The sequence below is a fragment of the Schistocerca serialis genome, chromosome 4 (genome assembly GCF_023864345.2).
Source record: "Schistocerca serialis cubense isolate TAMUIC-IGC-003099 chromosome 4, iqSchSeri2.2, whole genome shotgun sequence".
NCBI classification, from domain to species: Eukaryota; Metazoa; Arthropoda; class Insecta; order Orthoptera; family Acrididae; genus Schistocerca; species Schistocerca serialis.
In genome coordinates, this window is record NC_064641.1 from 548721030 (window position 1) to 548746712 (window position 25683).

The window sequence follows — 25683 nt, forward strand, 5'->3', positions numbered from 1 at the left end:
TCATAATCTGAATCTTCCAAGTTTTGACCATGTGCAGATCTGGCAATTTCTATTTCTTCAACCTTTTTTTACTAATCAGCATAAAGAAACTAATTATTTTACTCATTTTCAAAAGTTAAAAGTATCCTCAAAACTGACGTGAACAGCTCCCAAACACCTGTTGATAATGAGTAAAACACCACAGAACAAGAAACACTGATACTGCAAGTTAACTGAGCACAACTCCCTATTTAGGAAAAAGTGTGGTGCTAACTTATAAGGAATAAAACTGAAAATTTCATTTTCGAAGGCAGTGCCAACTACCGAGATATTTATAATACAGTTTGCTCTGAATGAATCTAACACTTTTTAAAATGCAAGAAAAAAGGTGCCAGTACAGCGTACTGTTGCATAGTTACAGAAAAAAATTGCTGCTTCAGGATATTTTGTAAGTCACTGCCTAAATGCTGAGACAATTCTGAAAAGATCAATTTTGTCCTAAAATATATATAAGGGAACGCTGCAGAGTGGGGAACTAAATGTTCTCAGCAATTCACTTCTTGGAATGGTTTACAAGGAATATTTAAAAATAAATATTGGTCATCAAGTACTCAAACAGTTAACATATGTAGAATGAAATTTTCACTCTACAGCGGAGTGTGTGCTGATATGAAACTTCCTGACAGATTAAAACTGTGTGGCGGACCGAGGCTCGAACTCGGGCCCTTTGCCTTTCGTGGGCAAGTGCTCTACCGACTGAGCTACCCAAGCACGACTCACGCGCCGCCCTCATAGCTTTTTAATTCTGCCAGTACCTCGTCTCCTACCTTCCAAACTTCACAGAAGCTCTCGTGCGAACCTTGCAGAACTAGCACTCCTGGAAGAAAGGATATTGCGGAGACATGGCTTAGTCACAGCCCGGGGGATGTTTCTAGAATGAAATTTTCACTCTACAGCAGAGTGTGTGCTGATATGAAACTTCCTGGTAGATTAAAACTGTGTGCCGGACTACAGGCTGTGGCTAAGCCATGTCTCCACAATATCCTTTCTTCCAGGAGTGTTAGTTCTGCAAGGTTCGCAGGAGAGCTTCTGTGAAGTTTGGAAGGTAGAAGACGAGGTACTGGCAGAATTAAAAAAGTGCGGGGATGGGGCGTGAGTCATGCTTGGGTAGCTCAGTCGGTAGAGCATTTGCTCGCGAAAGGCAAAGGTCCCGAGTTCGAGTCTCAGTCGGGCACACAGTTTTAATCTGCCAGGAAGTTTCATATCAGCGCACACTCCGCTGTAGAGTGAAAATTTCATTCTAGAAATATCCTCCAGGCCGTGGCTAAGCCATGTCTCCGCAATATCCTTTCTTCCATGAGTGCTAGTTCTGCAAGGTTCGCAGGAGAGCTTCTGTGAAGTTTGGAAGGTAGGTGACGAGGTACTGGCAGAAGTAAAGCCGTGAGGATGGGGCGTGAGTCGTGCTTGGGTAGCTCAGTCGGTAGAGCATTTGCCCGCGAAAGGCAAAGGTCCCGAGTTCGAGTCTCAGTTCGGCACACAGTTTTAATCTGCCAGGAAGTTTCAGTTAACATTTGAGCTATTGAGTCTGTAGGTATTATAATAGTAGTTGTAGCTATAAGAAATATATTGAATGGCCTATCCTTTATTAACAGTAACTGGAGTTTATATTGTGGGGATAACAGGCTGTAAAAGAAAACAAATTAAAGAAGAAACATGGCTACCTATCACTAATGATACTGTTACCTTTCATGAGGCACTACTAGTAGTACCTAATTTAAACTTAGATGTACTATTAGGATTGAATTGGCTGGTTAATAAAGAAATGTCATTGAATTTCAACAGGAAAAGAGTTATGTGAGAAATAGAGAATAATAATTATAGTATTCCTTTCCGTAATAGTTTGTTAACTTTTAAGGAAGATTAACTTTTGTAAAAAGTCACTATGACTGATATTGTTGTAGTTGAGGAACAAGATCATACTCAAGTAGAACTGTTGAAAAATATAAAACTAAAATCAGTGGAATCAAATATACTAATGGTAGAATAGAAAAATCAGCTAGAAGGTATTTTGTTAAAGTAGAAGGATATGATTAAAGAACGTGTATGTAAATTAAAAGTAACCTTTTCTGTTGCAAACTTTACCAAATACCAATTAGTCTCTGCATTAGAGCAGGGGAAGAATAAGAAAGGATGGTCATTAATGATATCATTGAATGTAGTTTAAGGGTACACAATGATGCATTAATGGTGGTGAAGAAACCTGCAGGTGGTGTTGATTAGTTTTGGATGTACAAACATTAAGTAAACATATTGAAACTGAACAGTACAGGCCCATCGATAGAGAGTAGTTGTTATCAAAGATAGACGGAGCTAAATTCGTTAGTTATATGGATTTAAAACAGTATGCTGGCAGGTGCCACTAAATGAGGAATGAAGACCATACACAGCTTTCTTATTTGAGGGTAAACCATAACAGTTTAGTGTTCTCTTTTGGTTTTAACAGGCAGTGCGAGAATTAATTGTATGTGTAGGTGACTTGTTAGTTTCTAAAACTTGACAAGACCATTGTCAGTTGTTAACACAAATTTTAAGCCAATTAGAAGAAAAAATATTAACAATAAAACGTTCTAAATCGCAAGTTGGGAGACAAAAAGTTAAAATTTTTGGGTCTTATTGTAGGGATAAATGGCATACAACCTGATGCAGAAAGAATATAAACTATAAAATATTATCCTGAACCCAAGGATGTAAAACAATTGTGATCCCTTCTAGGTTTTCATGGTGTAGATTTACGCTTTCCAGTTACATTAATGTGACAACCTTAATAACCACCTTTTGCAGTGTGGACCGTTGCGACAGGTGCAGGAAGATAATGAGGTTCTGGAAGGTACCTACAGTGATGTGAAGCCACACCAACTGCAATGCCATTTGCCACACCAACTCCAGCGCCATTTCCACCAGCTCTAGGTTCCGCAGTTAAGGATCCATGGTGCAAACAGCCCAATGAAGGTGGCCCTACAGATTCTTGATGGAGTTTAAATCTGGGGATTTTGGTGGACAGTCAGGATGTTTAGTGGACAGGGAAGTAGAGTAAACTCATCCTTGTGCTCTTTGGGCCATGCTCATACATTGTGAGCCATGTGTGACATTGCATTGTCTTGCTAGTAGATGCCATCATGCCGAGGAAAAACAAACTGCACGTAGTGGTGGTCATGGTCTCAAAGCATAGATGCATACTTGTATTGATCCAGTGTGCCTTCCAGAATGACAAAATCATTCAGGAAATGACACAAAAACATTCCCAGATTATAACGCATGCAAGGTGTTTGCTTTCAGATGTTTTGCAACATACATGCCAATGGCCATCTGTCCAGTGTAGCAACAATGTGATTCGGCCACCTGTTGCAATTCAGTGGGCATCCAGTTGCAGTGTTGGCATGCAAATTCCACCAATGAACAGCAGTCAGCACAGGTGCATAAAGCAGGTACCTGTTGTGGAGTCTCATATACAGCAATGTTTGCTGAACAGTGGTTGTGGAGACGCTGATGGTAACCACTTGGTATATCGTGGGATTCAGTTGCTCAACAGTTGCACATCTGTTTGCCCATACTCATCTCCACAGCCGTTGTTCATTCCTGTCATCTATGGCTTGTGTTGCACACAGTTGCCTCAGTGCCAGTTTGGGATAGTGCCATTTTGCAGTGCACAGTATTCTTTAAACAAAGTGCCATGCCAGCAGTTTACAAACTTAGCCGTTTTAGAAATGTTCCCACCATTGGCCCAAAATCCAATGATGAGGCCTTTTTGGACTTTTCTATCCTGCATAACAAGGATAGAAACTGTTCATTGTCACTTGCTCCAGTGGATATACTGAGCCACAGGGAAATGAACACATGTTCCTATAAGTCTGCAGTAGACGTAGGCTATGATGTAGCTAAATCGGCGTAGCAATATAATGGTCCCAAATCAGTAACCAATTCAAGACCGGAAACAAACTGAATTCAGCTTGGCTGTGCAGTGGCGTGATATGGACAGCTACAAAGTACAATAAGGAGTGAGCCACGCCACAAGCCCAGACTTCTGGCTAATCGGCAAACAATCACCACCGGTGGTGCCATGTGATGCACATATTTCTGTCTCCCCTTACATTGGCATCCTGCAACTGTTGCTTGCAACTTTAGTACCTCTGAACTGCCCACTTCCATGCTAGATGGGGAATACAAACCACTGTCAGATACAAATTGGACATCACATAAATTGCTTTGTTTCAGCATTACGACAATGACTGCACTGTTTTCCGCATCCCCCCAAAATGCTTTGTGTACCCTCCACTGCTAGTGCAGCCACCGGCCATTTGTTAGTGGTTATTGCACATTGACATCAAACATAGGTGGTGATCTCATTAATGTGACTGGGCTGTGTGTAAGGGGACAGCACATGAATGATCTATCTTGCAGTGATATAAGAATTGTCAAGGTAATGAAAACCAAATCAATAGCTCAAAATATAAAACATACAGAATACATAACATGCTTTATGAGAGTAGGACAGGTGGTCTATGAAGATAGGACAGATGGTTGGAATTGGCTGTGATTAGGGAGTCATCCTGGTATTTGCCTAAGCAATTTAGAAAAGCCCAAATCAGGACAGCCAGACAGCAACTTCATCCTCCTGAATATGAGGTCAGTGTTGTAACAGCAGCAGTGCCTCATTCTGTTGGTCCCTATTGTACAGTGCTCCTTGATCTGCACACAATGTGTTTAGGTAACTCACAATATAAAACTAGTTTTGTTCATCACCATATACATTAAGGACACTCACTGATGACTACATTTTCACTTATATTCAACTATGCTCCTCAGCCCACCTGAAAGAGGTTGCATAGCTGGACACAATTCCCTTGTGAAAACAGTAAACCGTGAAATGTGACAGGGTGTTGTAATTATCCACTTTTTATTACTACCCATTCTTCTGAGCACTGTAAGTGATCTTGAATTGTGTAGTATACCTTACTTTCAGCTGCCTGTTTAAACAGACACATTTTAGTAATCTTTTTCATTTCCTTTGGCAGTTTATTATACAATTTTATTCTGTGATATAATATGCTGTCTTGATTTTTTTTTCCTGACTAAATGTAGTCCAAACTGGCTATTATTCCATGATTAGATATAGAGCTGTTAGTGAAATACGTAGTAATGTTTTCCTTGATATGCATCACAGATTGGTAGATATACCGGTATGCACTTGGTGCCATAAATATGCCAAAATTTTAAATAGCTCTCTACAAGGAGCCCAACTATTACTTCTAGTTATTATTCTTTCAGCCCTTTTCTACAGTTTAGAAACTGTTTCTGTGTTTTGGGCCTTTGTTTCCCAGGAAGGAATCTCACAACTAAGAACTGGGTGTACCTAGGCATACTATGTCACCACAAGACATTGGCTGTTACATACGGATGCTAAAACCCTAAGAGCATAACAAGCTGATGACATTCATTTTGAAGGTGTCTTTCTGTTTATTCCATGTTAGCTGACAATCTGTGTTCATCCCTACATCTATAGATTTATATTCTATGCATAATGTGACAGTTATTTCTCATCTTTACGCTGAAGTGCATAATGTTTGTTTTATTCATGTTCAGTGTTAATGTATTGCATATTGTCCAACCATAAATATCCTCTAAAAGGAGTTTTGGTGTTTCACCAGTGGCTGTGATGTTGCAGTCATCAGCAAAGAACTTTCTCTGTGTCTTGCACTGACTGGAAAAACATATATATATATATATATATATAATGGAAGGAAACATTCCACGTGGGAAAAAATATATATAAAAACAAAGATGAGGTGACTTACCGAACAAAAGCGCTGGCAGGTCGATAGACACACAAACAAACACAAACACACACACAAAATTCAAGCTTTCGCAACAAACTGTTGCCTCATCAGGAAAGAGGGAAGGAGAGGGGAAGACGAAAGGAAGTGGGTTTTAAGGGAGAGGGTAAGGAGTCATTCCAATCCCGGGAGCGGAAAGACTTACCTTACTTACCTTACTTACCTTACTTACCTTGGTCTTTAAATATGTCTGCTTGTGTCTGTATGTGTGGATGGATATGTGCGTGTGTGCGAGTAATACCTGTCCTTTTTTCCCCGTAAGGTAAGTCTTTCCGCTCCCGGGATTGGAATGACTCCTTACCCTCTCCCTTAAAACCCACTTCCTTTCGTCTTCCCCTCTCCTTCCCTCTTTCCTGATGAGGCAACAGTTTGTTGCGAAAGCTTGAATTTTGTGTGTGTGTTTGTGTTTGTTTGTGTGTCTATCGACCTGCCAGCGCTTTTGTTCGGTAAGTCACCTCATCTTTGTTTTTATATATATATATATATATATATATATATATATATATATATATATATATATATATATATATATATATATATATATAATGGAAGGAAACATTCCACGTGGGAAAAATTATATATAAAAACAAAGATGAGGTGACTTACCGAACAAAAGCGCTGGCAGGTCGATAGACACACAAACAAACACAAACATACACACAAAATTCAAGCTTTCGCAACAAACTGTTGCCTCATCAGGAAAGAGGGAAGGAGAGGGGAAGACGAAAGGAAGTGGGTTTTAAGGGAGAGGGTAAGGAGTCATTCCAATCCCGGGAGCGGAAAGACTTACCTTAGGGGGAAAAAAGGACAGGTATACACTCGCACACACGCACATATCCATCCACACATACAGACACAAGCAGACATGTCTGCTTGTGTCTGTATGTGTGGATGGATATGTGCGTGTGTGCGAGTGTATACCTGTCCTTTTTTCCCCCTAAGGTAAGTCTTTCCGCTCCCGGGATTGGAATGACTCCTTACCCTCTCCCTTAAAACCCACTTCCTTTCGTCTTCCCCTCTCCTTCCCTCTTTCCTGATGAGGCAACAGTTTGTTGCGAAAGCTTGAATTTTGTGTGTTAGGTTTATATGATAATTATATATAATAATATATTATTATAATGTTGTTCTACCAAGAACCGACCGAAGATTCTGTTAATAGGTTTATATGTTTCTTGCCTGAAAATTGTTTTAGTAAAAATTTATCATCAGCAGATGTTTGAAGTTTTCCCATCTTTTGCTCTGTTTTCCAGGTAAGATTGGAACCACTCATTTGCTGTTCCTCACATATTTGTACCTTACACGTACTTTTCCATTATAATGTGAAACAGTCATAATGGAACAGGATATATAACAACAAGATTTATTTTGAAAGTATGAAAACGTAGAGTTTACATTCCTCATTTGTAATGGCAGATATGAATAATGATTGTGCATGTACTATAGGTCAATGCATCACATTACAGATTAGAAGATGACAGTCTTAACTGTTGAAACTGGTCATCAGTAATAATAATATTGAATGTGATCTTGGCCATTAAAAATTTCACAGGACAATAGCACTATATGCTGTTATCTTATCATCTCTACACCAGTGCTCTGTAATTAATGCTATCGTGTTGTTCAAAGGCTATGATTCAATTTCAGGCTGGTGTATTTTATTTTTAAGGGACCACACATTTATTTCTAAAGGACTGCAACATGGTGTTTGCGCACTCTGTTTTCTTCTCACACACTGAAGAAATCTCTAAGTTGGTTGAGATACTTTCCAGAGTCAGGAGTCTGTTGTCATGATTTACCCTAAGAAAGGCCTAGTTCTCCTACCCAGGAAAGACTTAGGACCATGTGGATCCTCTCACCCACCTGCTACACTCTCACTAATCATCCGACCAACGTCCCGTTTCCAGTCCTTATTGAAGCAAAAAGCTACATAGGTATGAGATGATGGTACAGCAGAAGCTTTTAGTAACATTTAGTAGACTTTTCTAGGAGCTAAGATTTTAATATTTTTAAGTTGGCCACAGATACATCAGAATATTGGATGGACTGTGAGCTGTTCCAAGGAGAATGAGATCCAGGAAGGGATGAACATCAAACTATAGACTTCGCCAGCCAGTCTTATTAAGCGTGAGTTCAGTTAATCATCCACAGAGAAAGAACTGTTGTTTATTGTTTGGTGTTTACAAAAATTCTAAACTGACCTATGAGTCTGAAAAATAGTAATAGGCACAGACCATCAGGCTTTGGTGTTCTTAATGGAGAGTAGTCACTAATGAGATGGATTTTGTTTTTATAAGAATTGAAGTTGGAAATTAATTATGTTAAAGCTTCACTCAGTCTAGTGCCCGACACTCTTTCTCTATTGCCATTAGGTGTGAATAATGAGCATAGAACAGAAGATTATGGAGTAATCTTTAGAATTAATTTTATATCTAACTTACACTAGCTGTGAAATATAATCGTGAACTAAAGAATTAAAAAAGGATTACAGTCTGGTCTGCAGTTTGGTGATATTATCACATCCTAGGGCCAAGGAACATTGCTGGAGAAGGATAAGAACAAGTGTATGTTATGGGAAAACTTTTTGTTTTGGAGAGTAAATGAGAATTCAAACAATTGAAAGTAGCAATGGAAGATCTAGTGTGGTATTTACATATTATTATGGCATAAGAAAATGTGTTGACACGTATGATTAACTTTTACTTCTTTAAGAAAGGAAGAAAAAGGATTTTATGTGCAATTTGTGATTTATGTCAAAGGAGGAAGAAAAGTAATAGTATTTTAAGTTACAGTATGTATCTTCATTTTACTAATGTTTGAAGCTCCTCTTGATGTTCTTCCGTGTATGCGATTTAAAATTGGGTTGTATCCAATAGTAATACCAAAAAGCATTAAATGACCCAACAGTTGCACATTTATTTGGAGCTTTACCAAACGCTAAAGGTGGAGTAACTCATGTATTTGTTTCAATTGATTGCTGGTTGAAATAATTTAAATTATAACCTATTACAATTGTAAACATAATCATGATGAGAAATTGCCTGAGGGAATATTTTGCGGATTGCTCACTGACAGCAGTACACAGTTCGTAAGTAATTGTTTTAAAGCGTTTTTAGCATGGGTAGACATACGACATATTACTATTTTATGTGCTATCCTCAGGCTGACCCTTTTTAAGAGTAATGTAAAAGATTGGAAGACTTTGTTGTAAGCATTGTTCAAGTAGCCATACTAATTGGGCTTAACTGATATCAGAATTCCAAATTTTATTGAAAGAATTACCACATTTCTATATTGATCTTTCACTAGTAGAGTTACTAAATAGGAGATTGATTGTAGAACCATTATTAAAGTTATTTTAGGGGCCCAGTGGTGTAGTTCACTTCAAGGAGGAGATTCAAAAAAGTGCAGAGAAGGAACTATATAAGAGTGCACAAAATAGAATAAAAGACCATAATATAAGTGCTGTCATCATCATCTTCGTTTCTCCACTATCTAACATCTTGTCGGGTTGGGATATCAGTGGTACTTCGCCACTTTACTCAGTCTTTACTCCATTCTTCTTCCACAATTTGGTTCCATAGCAAGTTTCTCCTCCTTAAACTCATCTTTATTGTATCAACCCATCTTATTCTCGGTCTTCCTCTTGGCATCAATCTTGAAGTGCATCATTCTTCTTGGTATTCTTCCCTCTCCCATCCTCTTCACATGCCCAAACCATTTTAATCTATTCTTTTCAGTTTTCTCCGTCAACTTCCCCACTCCAATTTCCTTCCTAATATCTTCATTTTTCGCTCTGTCTTCCCGAACATACATCTTAGAAACTTCATTTCACTGGATTGTATCCTACTCTCCTCTCTTCTAGTCATAGTCCAAGTCTTTGAGCCATAAAGCAGTATGGGTGTGAAGTAACTCTTGTATAGCATCAGCTCGCACCTCATTGACATTTCCCTTCCCCCCACCAAGCCCCTCACTCACTGTAAAATGTACTGCTCTGTTGTATTCTTTTGCTAATTTCTGTCTCCAAACAGGCATTCCCCATTAATACACTCCCCAATTATAAGTGCTGTAAAGCCAGAATTTCCAGTATGTGATATGGTGCTGGAGAAAAGATGTCACCCTAGTTCAAATTTAAAAGAAAGACACTAGTAAATTCTTTCATAAATATGAGGGCCAGTACAAAGTAGTGGATATATAATTCATCCAACAGCAGTGTTCTTAATAGATCCATCAAATGAGAGAGTAAAATGAATATATTATGTGGATTTGACTAAAAGATCGTTACATAAAAACATGTCCTTGAGGCTTCACTTTCTTTGTTAATTTTGTAGATGATGCCTACAAGGACCTATGTTGATAGTTGTATTCCTTCACGTTTAGTTTTCTGTACATTGGTCCTTCCCTTTTAATGTTCTGTCTGCTTTAAATTATATTTTTGTTCTACTATCCTTATCTATGCGCAGACATTGGTATTTGAATTGCAAAAACAATTTAACTGGTTATACACTGGCAGTAAAAGATGGCTCTCCTGCAAAAACAAGGTAATTTTACTGACAAATGAGGTGACAGATAGTTCATCAATGTGAGAGTCTATGGCAATTAATTCACACCAAATGAAACATATGTCACAGTAAAGATTGCATAAACAGCAGCATCAGTACACAGCATATGCCCCCCACCCCCTTCTGGAGGCAACACAGGTGTGTATTCTCTCACGCAAAGGCTCATAAAAGCACCAAATGGAATCTTGCAGTGTATTCTCTAAAGCAGGGCCGGCCAGAAATTCTGCACGCGTGTGGTGCTCCTGCACATGTGCAATTTCCGAGTCACAGCGTGCACGCCGCAGCCGTCAGTGTTCATGTAGTGCATGTTTCTACGTACAGATGTCGCTTTATCCACTTGCTGGGATACTCTGTACCGGCGCATTCTAGTGCTCTTTCCACAGCTTGCAAGCCAACCATGGGAAAGCATTTGGCGTATTAAACATTTAAAATACTGTCACAGTCTACTCATTGAGACGTCTACTTTTATGTTAACTGTTTAACCCAGTAAGACAAGTAATACAGTTAACAACCGTGGGTTTTTATTAAGGCAGTTTGACTGACGGCATGTAAATCTGCGTAATGTTTTTGATCTAGTATTTAAGAAAGAGAGCACTTAGCAACTTCTAACGGACCTTATCCATGATTTAAAATAACATTAAACTAATGCAAGGTTTCCTATAACTAATTCTCGGTGCCCTCAGTTGCACCCACATATTTTCTGTCTCACTGACCTCTGAGCAGAATGATAACCGCAGGCCTCTCGATGATCACCTGCTATTTCAATACCATTATGGCTATATCTTTCATCAGTTCTGTCTGAAATCTGCATAATAAGCGACAATTAGATGAATGTTATGTTTTATCGACTCAGCTGAGCGTAGCCCTTCACACATTAAAAAAAACCCTAAATGTAAGTATACATTGGAACAATCGGTTTAATGACCAACTTTCCTGGTAATAATATAACATGGAGCAGAATGGGGCAATAATGCACAGTTAGTAAACAATAATTTTTAATTGTGAAAGGAATAAATCCAAACACGTTTATCACTGGTCATTAGAAATGATAATCGAGTAGATGTGTCTCATCCATTTTCTAAAGGACATTTAATTTTGCTTGCCGTTCTTCACTGTTGAGTACACGACACTCGTCTTTGTGATATGTATTGTAGTGTCTTTCAATTGAAAACTTACGCTTGCCGCCTATTATTCGGCAGTACAGCAAACACTGAGTTTTCACCAACGGCTACAAAAAAGAATTGCATTTTTAAACAACTGAGAACATAGATCTCCCGTCCTTTGCTTTTTCACAGTACCTGCCATTTCTCAGTACTTCTCTGTTAAGGTTACGGTTACCAGGGGTAAACGAGACTGGATATATTGCGCTCTTGCTTGTACCGCATAAACAGGGAAGTGGAGCCGCCGCCGTTAATTTAGGACACACGTCTAATAACAGATGTCGCTGTCGCACATGTGCAGCACTTCCGCACGTCTGCACACTGTGCAGTGTTTGGCCGGCCCTGCTCTAAAGCATATTGCTTCATTTGTTGCGGTTTAGTAATGGTCCTTCCAGTATGTGTTTAGTTGACAAGAGATGTGGTTGGCAGTTGTTGTACACCACAAAGAGCACGTTGCGTTGCAGCAGCCCTATGTGTTTGTGCACTGACCTACCGAAAAAGTATACTGTTTTCATATAGAGGAAATGGCGGTAGCATGGGGATAACAGCCAGTGCAATCTAGTGGGCATTGGTTTCTTTACCCTGCAGAAACACCAAATTTGACCATGATTTGTATCATGTCCCCCTCACACCAAGAAAGGGGATGAGGCCTGTGTGTTGTGGGCAAATGTATTCAGTTTACCAAGGCTACACTGTATGAGCATGTCCATCACTCGCATATGGACGGAAACTACTTTAATCGCTGAAGACAACAGAACACCATTCCACTCTCCAGTCAACCCTCTCTCTATAAAAGATTAGTCATACTTGGCAGTGTCATGATGTCAGTGGTAGCCTAGTCAGAGGCACACGTGGTCTTAATCCTGCTGCAAGCAGATGGTTCCTAATGATCCCCTACGGCAGTAACACTTTCCCAGATTTTGTCACTGGAAGGTGTTCTGTTGGCCACTGCTGCTTTCACAATGTGTGTCTACCATGTGAACGTTCAGAACCTGGTCTGCAGGTGAGAACACTGTTGGAAGCAGCAACACTCCACTGATACACTGTGCCCAACATGTGCGACAATCTGTTGATGTGACCATCCGTCTTCCTGTAGGCCCACAGTGTGACCCTGTCCAAAAGACTGCATCTGTTTAATAGCAGTGTGTATTCATCATTGGGTCATGGTTGTAGCTAGAATGAATGTTACTAACACTATTCATCTAAAAACACAGCACAGTTACTACCTGCTGAGTCAAAACAGAGGGTGCACAGACAGGTCTCCTGAGAACCATCTGATCACTGATGACCATGACATGAATCACTACACTACAATCCCTCAGTATGCGCTTATTATACCATCGTGCCACTGAACATGGTCCTTCAGCATGTTACATTTTTTTCCGGCAATATGGATGCTTTTGTTACACCACAGAAATTTCCATGTAACTTTCATACATTTACTTTGCATTATGATGTGCAGATGTTAGCAACATCACATTGAGGAGGGAAACATAGGAAGTGTGGAAAGTATTGGATTCAGATTATGATTGATGACTTACTAAAGTCCAGCTTAGAGCCGGACTATGTCATGAACATCCATAGCAACTAAAGTTAGTATTGGTTTTAGATAATCTGTTATAGGTCTCTAATGTATGACTGACTTGTAATTGTCCTGTAAGCTGACCAAAACCAAAGTTTAGCAGCTAACATGATTGTGGTAGACAAAACTAAAAAGTTATGATGCACTTAAAATCTGACTGTGACTGTCTGTATGGTTGTAGCACCAGAAGAAAGAAAACTATTACAAAATAGTATGAACTGCATATATTCAAAGTTCAGAAAGAGAGTGAACAAAAATGATGTTATATTGAGTGAAATATAAATGCTATGGGTAAGAATGACAGAGAAATTAACTGTTTCATACTACAGAATAAAGATAAATATTATATGCTATAACTTTTTCTGTCTGTATATCTGCACTAGATATGAGAAAGAACACCAATCGTTATGTACTAACAGATCAAGAATAAAGAGTGAATGATAAGGCTAAGATGTTATGTATGACATTAAAAATAATTATTAAAGGATTCAGTTGCATGCAGTACAAAACATTTAATTACTTAAGTTTATGTAAATGCCCCATTATCTGTCTGAGTGGGAGTATTAAGTGTTACATAATTGCACATCAGTCTAGCAGAGTGATATGTAACTCTACATCTACATAGCTGATGAATAATGGTGACGAATGTTAAATCATAAAACAGTTTAATTATTAAGAATACAAAGCTGTTTGGAGGTTTAGTTACCTGTTTTTACGTGTAGCAAATATACGGAGAGCTGCTACACATCTTCAAGTTGGGGTGAATTGCATTATCACCACAAGATGCAGTACCTGCTTGGGCTTTACGTATGCCCTCAAGTTGTCATCCCAGGTTGGAGTAACAAGGTGGACTGCCACTGAGTTAAAGTATGCAATGTAATAATACTGTGTTGCTACATTGTATTGCATGATGTCTTTGCCAAACAGGAGAAGAATGCAGAAATGTCTTTCTAATGTCAGAATTTGAGATGTATCACCACATAATGTGCCCTGTCCCATAAAGTACAGAATACTAGAAGTTACTGAATTTTGTTAGTTAATATACAAAGTTTATTGCAGAAGAAACACTTCGTATTCGTTTATAAAAGTTCAATTTAAGTGGAATCATTTTGATTCGTGCATAATAAGACTGCATCATGAAGGAGTTCATCATAACTGCATTGGCACAGCCTGAAGATAATGTTAATTTGAGATGCAGACATTCAGAGCTATAAAAAGCCAAAACACTCAAATCTGAACCCACCTATAGTTTTAAAAGGGAAACGCTACAAAATTCTGTGCCTATTGTGATAATGCAGGCAATCATTTACATTCTCGTTAGCTATGCTCAAATTTGTTGGTTTATCACAGTGTAACTGGACTGAAGGTAGCATAAAAGTGGTATTTACAATAGAACTTAATTGATAGCATTATTGACATACAATGACAAGAATATTCGACCCAGTATGAAAGTGTAAAGTATACAGACTCTTATGTTATTGGTCAAATGGTCAAAAATTGTTGTTGCTGCAATTAACCCCTGTCTGAGCCACTGACAGCTTTAATAATGAGGGAAAAGTTTATTTTCTCCCTGGTTTTATATGCATGAACATCACTGTTCTTCTCAAATTGTGGTGGATCATTTATGACAAATTTCATTAGCAAATGTATGTATTGTGATGGTGCAGTTAAAATGCGTAACTCCTTAAGTGGTACTTAATGACGACTGCAGGGGAACACCACATATTATTCTTAGTGCTCACTCTTGCACAATCAGTACTTTCTTTCTAAGTTGTGAGTTATCCCAGAATATTATTCTGTAAGGTATTATTGATATGAAATATGCAATATATGACAGAAGTTTGATTCATTTGTTCCCAAGACTAGCAATTGTCCAAAGAGCAAAAGTAACTGAACTTCATTGTTTGAGTAGATCAGTAATATGCTTCATCAATTTCAAGTTTTCAGCAGTATGTGCACTCAATAATGTGGAGTATTCTGCCATGTTTACTGACTCCTAAACGAATTGTTGGTATGACATGTTTGTTGTACAGAACTGAATTTGGTGTTTTTTCTCAAAATTTAGGGAATGGCCATTTTTAGAGGAGCAGTTGATAATTCTTTGAAAAATATCATTAACAATCTCTTCAGTTGCTTCCTCTCGAATGGAATTTATTTTAACTTTAGTATCATCTGCAGTAAATACCAATTCTGCTTGATGAATGTTAAGTGGAAGGCTATTCACATGTGTAAGGAATAGAATTGGACCCTAAATTGAACCTTGTAGGACTACCATGGTGACTTCTCACTAGTCACAATAATTTTCTCTCCTTTCAGTGTAATTTGAACTTTTAAACACTATATATTGACTTCTATTAGTTAAGTATGATTCAAACCAGTTGTATGTAAAGCCATCAGGCCATAAAACTTAGTTTTTCTAAGAAAGTAACATGACCTATGCAACCAAACACCTCACAAAGATCACAAAAATACCAACTGGCAATATTTTATTATTTAAGGCTTGTAATACTTGGTGAGTGAATGTATAAATAGAATTTTCAGTCGAGCAGCCATTCTGGAATCCAAACCACGAGCAGCTAAGTAAATTGGTTCTACTTGAAAGTGGGACTTCTCTTGAGTACATTACTTTTCTAAATATTTTTTAAAAATACGTCAATAAGGAAATTGGACAATAATTATTTAAGTCTTACTTGTCACCTTCCTTATAAAAAGGTTTAACAATCTGGTACAAAAAAAATCCCTGTGTCAATGAAGCATTACATATATCACTATGAACATTACTTATTAAGGTAGAGCAACTTTTCAGAATTCTTTTTGAAATTCTGTCAAAATCATGTGAGCTTTTGTTTTCTTAGAATTTTTATAGTTCTGTTAATTTCAGTGATGGATGTCTGTGCTACTTGTAATTTCTTAAAGTTTTATGGAATGACATTTTTAATAAACATGGTGCAGTTAAAATGTACAAATGTACAAATATGACTAATGCAGGAATGGAATCATAAACTCACTCAAGTTTGCATTTTGCAGTGAGGGCCCCTCTGGTCACATGGCACATGTACAAGTGATGGTCAGATTTGTTCCATACCTCATGTAGCAACATCACAGCAGCATTGATTTGTTCTCTGAGGTGTTCCATTATTCTTGGCAGTGGCCATCATTCTTGGCAGTGGAGGTACATCAATATGGTCCTTAATGTATACTCAAAGGAAAAATTCACAAGACATTAGGTCAGGCGACCTGGGGAGCCAAGGGAATAAAGCCACATCATCTTCAACACCACACATATACAGAAGTCCATCGTTTAAGTAGCGATTAACATTGATGCTCCAATGTGGGGTGCCTCTGCCTGTCTAGATATGAAATTCTCAGGATCAGTAGTCAGTTGTGGAAACAACCACAAATGCAATATATCCAGCTAAGAGATACCCATCACAGTCTTCTGACAGAAGGAAAATGGTCCCACACAGCTTCATCTGTGGGGCATTGCACAGAAAACATTAACATATGGAAAGTCTTGTTCATGTGACCTGATTTCTTGAGGATTTTCAGTGCCCCACACTTTCACTTTGTAGCGATTAGCTGTCCCACATAAATGGATGGTTGCTTCATCACTGAATATCAGTTTGGAGTCAAAATATTGATCCTCAAGTGCTTCTTACATTGTGATGCAAAATTGAAGGCACCATCACAATATCTTCCTCACAGATTTCTGCAATTATTCAAGTTCATGATGTGCATTAACCAATCATTATTGTTACATGGTTGAAAATTTTCTGTCACCAAAATTGGATGAATTATTACATGACCATGACAGGTACAACATCTGATTCCAACAAGATACATTGCATCATCCAGCGCAAATTCTAAGACAAATGTTTCCCTGTCATCTTGTCTCTCCACAGTATAACATTGGGTGCCCCCCCTCCCCCCCCCTCCCCTCCACACCCAGATTGCCTGATTTAACACCACATAATTTTTTCCTCTTGGCTTATCTCAAGGGAAAAGTGTACACACGTCATCCTAACACTACTGATAAACTGAAGGGTGTTATCACCAAAGAAATCAGTGCTATTCCCTGGAATATGCATCACAGAGTCATGGAAAATTTCCAGTATAGGCTCCATAACTATGTGGACATGGGAATGGACATTTACAAGATATTATTTTCAAAACCAAGTAAATTGAAACTGTGTTCTACAGTCTTTCAAATAATAAAGTAAATTTTATTGCATGTGGATTTGTTTTTGTTACATACATTTTTTTTTTAATTAGAAAGTTTAGTACAACTCACCTTGTGTTAACCTGTCATTAATGTTTTTTTACAAAATTATTTGTACATTGGTGATTGTGACACTAGTGCAGCTGAACAATGTTAAATAAGTACAAAGAATCTGTTATTTTCCAGTTGTCACAAAAAATTTGTTATGTCCCAGTTTGCCATCCTGCATACCCTGTTCTCATCCATATCCACACTATTACTGTCACAAGTAGTGTTTTTACTTTTTATCTTTTCCTAAAACTTTCACAGTCCTTATAAGTCATCTTCCGTATGACCACGTCCCAAATTAGATTTGGAGATATTGTTAATTTGGATCACTATCCGAAACCTTTTCTGTGGTTGGCAGACTACACCTCACCCAAGGATATTATTCAGAGCCATACATTCTTTTTCCTGTCAGTCCTTTATCTTGAATCTCCTGAATGTGACTCAAAAGCTCATTTAGTGTTAGTATTGAATCAAATGAGCTTCAACTCTACCATCTTGTAGAGAGCTGATTGTGTTTGGTGTAAAATAATGTTTCTGCTTACTTTGGAGTATAAGATAAAAGCAAAAGTAATTCACATAATTATTAATGTTGATAGGTTGTCAGCAGTTGTAAGTGGTTATTAATATACTTCTCAGAAGTGGTCTGTAATGGCTGCTTCAACTGGTTGATGTGGTTTTTGACTTGTTCAACATTGGTGAAGTTCTCCTTCATGATGGGTTTTACAAAACATAATATGAAAAGATGCAGATGAATGAATTCTGTTCGTTCTTCCATCAGATTATTTTCTCAATTCAATTCTTGTAGCTGCTGAAATCTGTGTTCTGGAGCCCAAAATGAAACTAAGATAATGTGTGTCTTTTGCACCAGTACAGAGAACCCTAACATTGTGTGTCAGCAACCACTCCATGACAAAAAAATAGGCGTTTGGTGCAGTATAACAGAAACGCCCATCATTGGACTGATATTTCTTTACGCTATCCTCAACACAGTTGTGTGTGCTCAACTCACTGAATATGAAAGACAGTACTGCTTTTTCCAGCAAGATGGAGAACATGCCATACATCTAAGGTATCCCAGGAACTAGTCTATGATGTCTTCACTGAGGACTGAACTGTTAGCAAACATTTATGGCCACAACATTCACCAGATATACCAACATGTGATTTTTTCCTGTGGGAACACTTGAAGAGCAAGGCCTGTGAAATAAATCTGCACACGGTACAGGAACTGAAAGACATAATCAACCATGAAGTTGTCGCAATCAGTATCCAAACTTTACACCGAGCCTCTCTGAATATGCTTAGATGTGCAAATTATATGTATTGATGTTGCAGGGAGTCACTGTCAGCATCTTCTGTAAATGTATCTTTCACTGTATTTTTTATTGTAAATAAATGGTAAGTCCTTTTCAGCTCTTCATTTCTGTAATTTCACAGCATTTCCCTTATACTTAGATGGGCTAATTTAATCTGCACCACCCTGTATATTACTGATGTAACTGTCACACACTGATTTTTAAGCAAACATTTGTTAGATAATAAACACCAAACATATAATTGAAATTTTAGTTTGTGAAAGTTAGTACAAAACATGCACTGGTTTTGTCAGTCTTGTCTACATTAAGACATGCATGACAGTACAAGACTTTTCAGTGTTCTTTTCCATGTTTTTGAAGTGGACTCTTACGAAGTATGACTAACTGAAGAGTTAGAGAAGATCCAACAAAATGTAGCACATTTCTCACCATATCAATTAGTAAGCTTGAGACCATTACAGAAATGCCCTACAAACTACGTCACTACAAGAGAGGCATTGTGTATCATGGAAAAGTGTACTGTTAAAATTCCGAGAGTGTATGTTTGAAGAAAAGTTGTGAAACATAATACCTCCTTCCACATATATCTCATGAAATTACCATGATGAAATAAAAAAAGAGAAATTAGAACTCATACAGAAGTTTATCAATATTGGTTTTTCAAATGCATCATTTGCAAATGGAACAGACAAGGATGAAAGTGATCTGACACGCAGTGTAAGATTGCTTTAGTGTATGGATTTGGGTGTAGATGTAAGAAGTGGATGACTTTCTTTGCTTATTTCAAGCAGAAATAACTATCAGATTGTCAAGAATATTTATTTGTGTCTCAGGCTTGTGATGTTAAGATTTAGTTCACTTTTCTAGCGATACCGGAGAGAAGAAAAAACTTCCAGCTCAGAAAGTGAAGGTGACTATGTTCCATATGTGCCTGTTAAACTACGGAAGAAGGAACAGCTCGTCAAATTAGGAAGGCTGACTCAGGTATATTTTTGAAGAGTATTTAACTGTTGTATTGTGTTCTTAGAATGTGCTCACATTATTATTATTATTATTATTATTATTTTGCATTCAGTTAAAGGAGGAATGGAATAAAGGAAAATCATCAAGTGAAAATGAACGAGACAATGAAGATGATGAGGATGGTCAAGTATGGGGCAGGAAGTCAAACATCAGTCTACTTGATCAGCATACTGAACTCAAGAAGATGGCTGAAGGTATGTAATTCCAGATGTATTTTCTAGTAATTCATGTAAGACATTACTCAAAGTTTGTGGAAACTGAGTATTTAGCTCTACTCTCCACTGTTATTGAACTTTGGCAGAGTGTAAATGAATGTGTGTTGGCTGAATTTATATTCGAGCATCTGCTTAAGTCTTTCAGTTAGGATATATTATTTTTATGTAAATCACTCCCCAAAAAATTCTGTCTGTTATAGCCAAACACACAACTAAATATCCATTATCAGTTTACATGTTGATGCTTTAGGCCTCATAATTGTTCTGAGTAGTGAAACATTTCCTTTCTATTTCCTTCATATTGAAGTCCTGTTTCTCTTCAAGTACTAGCACTTCAGTGCCTCTTATTTTTCTTTTCATGCCTACCAAAGCAAACTTTCTTTGGTGAATAGCCCTTGAAGAACTAGAAGTTTGAGAAACCATGAACTGCACAGAACATGTGGCTCTGTCAAAGATTATATTTATTGTAATGAAAAGAGAAGATGGCAGTTTTGAAAAGGTCTCAACTTTCCGTATCCACAAGGTTTTGCAGTGTAACACTGGTACATCTAAACCTGTAAAAGAAAAGAACAACATTACAGTATTAGCATAAACATCAACTTCTCTTAAAGTTAAGCGAATACACATTTTTTGCTATTTCTCCACTGTTAGAGCTCCATGAATTTCAGCAAGTGTGTTGTTTCCTGGAAAGATCTGGAGCTAATTGACATCTAGGCACTAAATTAGAAACGAGGAGGAAAAGAAATGGTAACATAAGTACAAGGCATGACCAAAAAATAATGAGAATTTTTGTTTTTCTTTAAGAATCGCTATTTATTCATCATCAACATCAACTTTTTACCCTTCAAAGTAATCCCCCCTCAGATATATTACACTTGTGTCAGCACTTTTTCCAGTCTTGGAGGCACTTCTGGAACTCACTTTTTGCTATGGTTTTCATCTCCTTTAGCAATCCGATTTTTCTCTCATCAGTGGTGGTAAAACGACGTCCTTTCATGGTTCTCTTCAGCCTTGGGAATAGGAAGAAGTTGCAAGGTGTCATGTTTGGTGAATACAGTGGCTGAGGCAACGTAACAGTTTTGTTTCTTACCAAAAAAATCATGAACAAGCTTGGACATTTGAGCAGGAGCATTATTGTGTTGCAATTTTCTCAGTCGGTTTAGCCACAATTATGGTTATTTCCATTGGATTGCTTCATGCAAACAGTGCATAACTTCTAGATAGGTTTGGTTTCCTTATTGACTGTATACTGGAAGGCAGGAACTCAAGATGCACTATCCCATTGTCATAAAAGAAAACAGCAAGAAGGACCTTCACAAGTGGTAGAACTTGTCAAATTTTTTTTTGTGTCGTGGCTTATGAGGTAGTTTCAGTTGGGACGATTGGCCCTTGGTTTCAATGACATACTTGTATACGCATGTTTTGTCACGTTCTTTAGAAGTTCTGGATCATTGTCGACTTCATTCAGCAATTCCTGACCGATATCTACGCAATATCATTTGTGGTCGAAATTCAACAATTTTGGAACAAACTTCACTGCAACACATTTCATGCCCAAAACACCCAAAAGAATTCCTTGGCATATCCTTGGAGATTTTTATGCCAATTCTTAGTGGAGGTGTGTCTGAAATGTTTTCCTTGGCCACCCATAACAAAACAATGATATTTCAGTGTTGGGTGTTGTGGTTCTGTCATGTAATCATTTCAAATGTCAGCAAATCAGGAAGAAAGTTGTCACTACTTCAGAATCAGTAACTATTGCCCTATAGCAAACTAATTAGTTTAAGAAAAATTCTTAAATATCACCAATGGACAGAAAAATCTAGCCTGTGAGCTCTACAGTTTCCCTGTGAGCTCTACAGTTTTAGATAAAGGGGTCTAAGGTGAAAGGTTAGGGCCCATGCACCACCATGTTTCATTTCCAGTTACTACCTTGTTGATATAATACCTCTGAAACAGGTAGCCCTTTGTCAATCACAATTTCAGTTAATTACAACACAGATTGAGTAAGATATCAGATCTCGATAACAGGGCAATAAAGACAGGCAGGCATTGATTAAATAAGATTTTCAGCTAACCCAAATTATGAAACAGCTCTTAATTTAATCAAAAATGGAACAGGCAGGCCTTCAATAAAAACAGCTTCAGTTAGGTAAAATTACCAAATAGAAAACAGATAGGCCTTCATTGATAACAGCTTCAGTTAAGTGGAATTGCCAAATAGGAAATAGGCAGGCCTTCTTTAATAACAGTTTCACTTAAGTAAAATTACCAAATAGAAAACAAACAGGCATTCAAGGATAACAGCTTCAGTTAAGCAAAACTCACCAGATGCAAAAACAGCAGGCTTTCTTCACTCATAAGATTAATCATGTGATAATGCATATGCAATTCAATAAATAACATCAAAACTTGGCTTCTGTTTTCACAGGTTTCCACCTTAAACTCAAGTACAAGTGAATTCCAGTTTTAAACAATTTGTTCTTGTCGACAAGAACTACCCCACAATAACAATTTACACCACATCTAACAGCTGATTAACTGCTGGTCACCAATCACAACAGAACAACACAACATATAACTAATAGTGCCCAATGCACCACTTTAACTACACCATTACACACTATGCTCTCTGTATACCATATCATCAGCCCAAACTAGTTGTTTTTCATGCAGCAGAGCTTAAATAGCTTAGCACACCTTAATATTGATACATTCTGAAGTAAGCCAGCTTAGCTGTGCTGACTCTGCATAGACACCATTTACGCTAGGTTTATTTAATCGTATGGTGATTTTATACAATGTACAGTTGAAGTAATACAAGTGATTTTATACAATATACATTTGATATAAGACTAGATTAAACCTTAAAGTCTGTGTTTTTCAACCAATTAATTAAGCTGGGTGTGAGAGTGAACAAGTCGTCGGGAATTCCAGGGTATGAATGAGGTGGACAGCGTTGGATGAGATGTTCAATTGTCTGCTCTTCTTGATTACATTCACACATTGGTGAACTGATCCAGCCCCATTTGTACCTGAAGTAGCTACAACAACCATGTCCAGTCCTTAACCTGTTGAGGTGGCACCAGAGGTTCCTCAGTAGGTCAAAACCTTTTGGCTTCTTTGTGGGATCAAGGTGATGGGCTCTTGTTCCCAATGTTTTTGTTGACCATTCATGCCTCCAGCTTTCATTTAGATCAAAACCATCCACAATGAGTTGTCCTGCAGTAATACTTGCTGGTCTTCTTGATCGCAATTGTTGCTGTGGTGGATGACAGAATTCCTGGTGCAGAGGGTGATGCATAGATTTTCTTGGCCTCCCTCAGTAGAGCTTGTTTCCACCTTAAGTGAGGTGGAGGGATGTGACTCAATACAGGTAACAAGTGGCATGGGGTTGATTTGATGGAACCAGTAATGCAGCACATTGTGTCGTTCAGTTTTGTGTCTACCTTCTTCACATGTACTCTTTCCAACCAGACAAGTGCACAGTATTCGGCAGCAGAGTACACAAGACTGATGCCAGTTAAACGCAGACAGTCAGCAGAGGTTCCCCTGGTGGTACCACTTAGTTTATGTAGTATGTTGTTCCTTGCAACAAATTTATGAGAAAGTTTGGTGATGTGCTCTTTGTAGCTCATGGTTCTATCTAGAGTCATTCTGGGATAATATAGGAAAGAATTGTACCTCAACTTTTGTCTGTTGAGCAGAACTCTTGGTTTGTAGTTCGCAGCGTGATTTTCTAGATAGAAACAAGAGACTTCAGTTTTTGATGTGCTTGGGATCAATCTCCAGGTCTTGAAGAAAGTTGACATCTTCTCCAGATCCTCTCTAAGAATTCATTCACCATCTTCAAAATTACTGCTCTGTGCTACCAGTGCAATGTCATCAGTGTAGATGAATTTAGTTGATGTTGTGGTTGGTAAATCATTAATGTATAAATTGAATAGTGATGGGGCTAAAACAGATCCCTGTAGTAGTCCATTATTTAGTTTCCGTTTGTGGCTTTTAGAGCTACCTAGAAACACTTCGAGTTCCTTTCACAATTTCTTGACTTGGTACAACTTGCAGTAGCTTGTAAATCAGTCCCTGTTGCCAGACAGTGTCATACACAGCTGTCAGGCCGATGAAGACAGCTGTTGACTTCAGATGGCCTTGAAAACCTGCTTCAATATGGGTAGTTAGGGCAAGAACTTGATTGGTGCAGCTGCATCCTTTTCTGAAGCCAGCTTGTTCAGGAGGGGTAGTGACCTCGACGAACGGTGCTATTCTGGTTAGGAGGACTCGTTCCAAAAGTTTGAATGTACAACTGAGCAGTGCTATAGGGCGGTATCTTTCAGGGCTGTCTTCTGGCTTGCCAAGTTTGAGAGTGGCTATAACTTTCGGCACTTTGAATTGTCTGGGAAATTTGTTCTCTTTGAGTATGTAAGTGAAGAGGGAAGTGAGCCAGCGTACGTAGTGTGGGCCCATGTTCTTAATAGATACATTATAGATGTTGTCGGGGCCAGCAGCCTTACCGACTTTCAGTTGCTTGACAGCACTTTCTACTTCCACTATGAAAAAGGGCCTGGAAAGCGGCTCGTTTCTTGGGGCACTGCGCTTGAGGTTAGAGAGGTTACATTTTGCTGCTCTGGTATGATTCTTGTCTCTCTTTGCCCTAGTGAGGTCTGTGATCTGGTTGGCAAGGAGGTCGGGACACAATTTAGGATACGGCTTTTTGAGGTGTTGCTTGCCAGTTAGCCCATTCAAGACTCTCCATGCTTTCCTACTTTCCTTGGCAAAGTTCATCTCTTTGAGTGTTGCTTCCAATTTCTCTCAGCTGTTCTTGTTTAAAGAGTGGAGTAGCTGTGAGCCCACAGTTTGATTTCTAGAACTTCGGTATTCTTGATATAAAGCCTCACTTTCTTGGTTCCAGCCAGGCACATATTCCTTTCTGTAACCCTTAGGAATGTTTGACTTAGCAGCTTTGATAACTGGTCTGACGAATTCATCATAGTTTGTTTGCTGTTGTCTGTAAGTTCTTTGCAGCTAAGTTGGAGTCAAGGTCTTTTGAGAATCCATCCCTGTTAGTTCATTGAAAATTCCATGTGGATAGCGGCATTGAGTTTACAAGGGGAATTTTTAAACCAATTTCTGTCATAACAGGACGGTGTTGGCAGTTTGGGAAGTTACACAGAATAGTACAAGTGGCATTAAGTGGTAGGTCTAGCTGATCTTTGAACACAAATACCAAGTCTGGGTTGTAATCCTTATTCCAGCGTGCAGAGTTGTAAGTTCCCTTGTCTTTCACATCAAAGACCAAGTGCATGCTGGTAGTTTCTGCAATTGAGCTAGTGACTCCCCATTGACATTCACAGTGTCGTAATGCCAGTCCATGTGATGGCTGTTAAAGTCTCCAGTCTATATACAAGGGTGATCAAAAGCCGGCAGAACTGTGGAGGTCCAATTTACAATTGGAGGCTTGTAGAGGTTGACAATTATTAAGTCATTTATCTGGATTTCTATTATGTAGATGTGGTTAACTTCTAGAATCAATTACATGCACTCCGTTTAGACTTGACTTCACATAAGTGGCTATTCCATATTGTGGATGGGGGATAGCTTCGACCAGTGTATAACCAGGTATTCATCCTCTACGCTGAAGATCTTGCTCATCTTTGGTATGTGTTTCTTGAATGTTGACAACATCAATGT

At 38.3% G+C, this 25683-nt stretch overlaps 1 protein-coding gene across 2 annotated transcripts in view; it reads left to right on the plus strand.

The window, feature by feature from the left end:
- LOC126475273 (ATP-dependent RNA helicase abstrakt) overlaps window positions 1-25683 on the plus strand; it is a 148125-nt gene that overhangs the window by 46569 nt on the left and 75873 nt on the right. Inside the window, exons 1-3 of one of the 2 annotated variants that reach the window (XM_050103022.1) lie at window positions 17262-17347; window positions 19622-19738; window positions 19830-19971. In XM_050103022.1, the coding sequence (XP_049958979.1) occupies window positions 17300-17347; window positions 19622-19738; window positions 19830-19971 (307 nt within the window). In that variant the 5' untranslated portion in view covers window positions 17262-17299. Of the gene's footprint in view, window positions 1-17261; window positions 17348-19621; window positions 19739-19829; window positions 19972-25683 lie in introns of those variants that run through there. The other variant, XM_050103023.1, reaches the window with a different exon arrangement.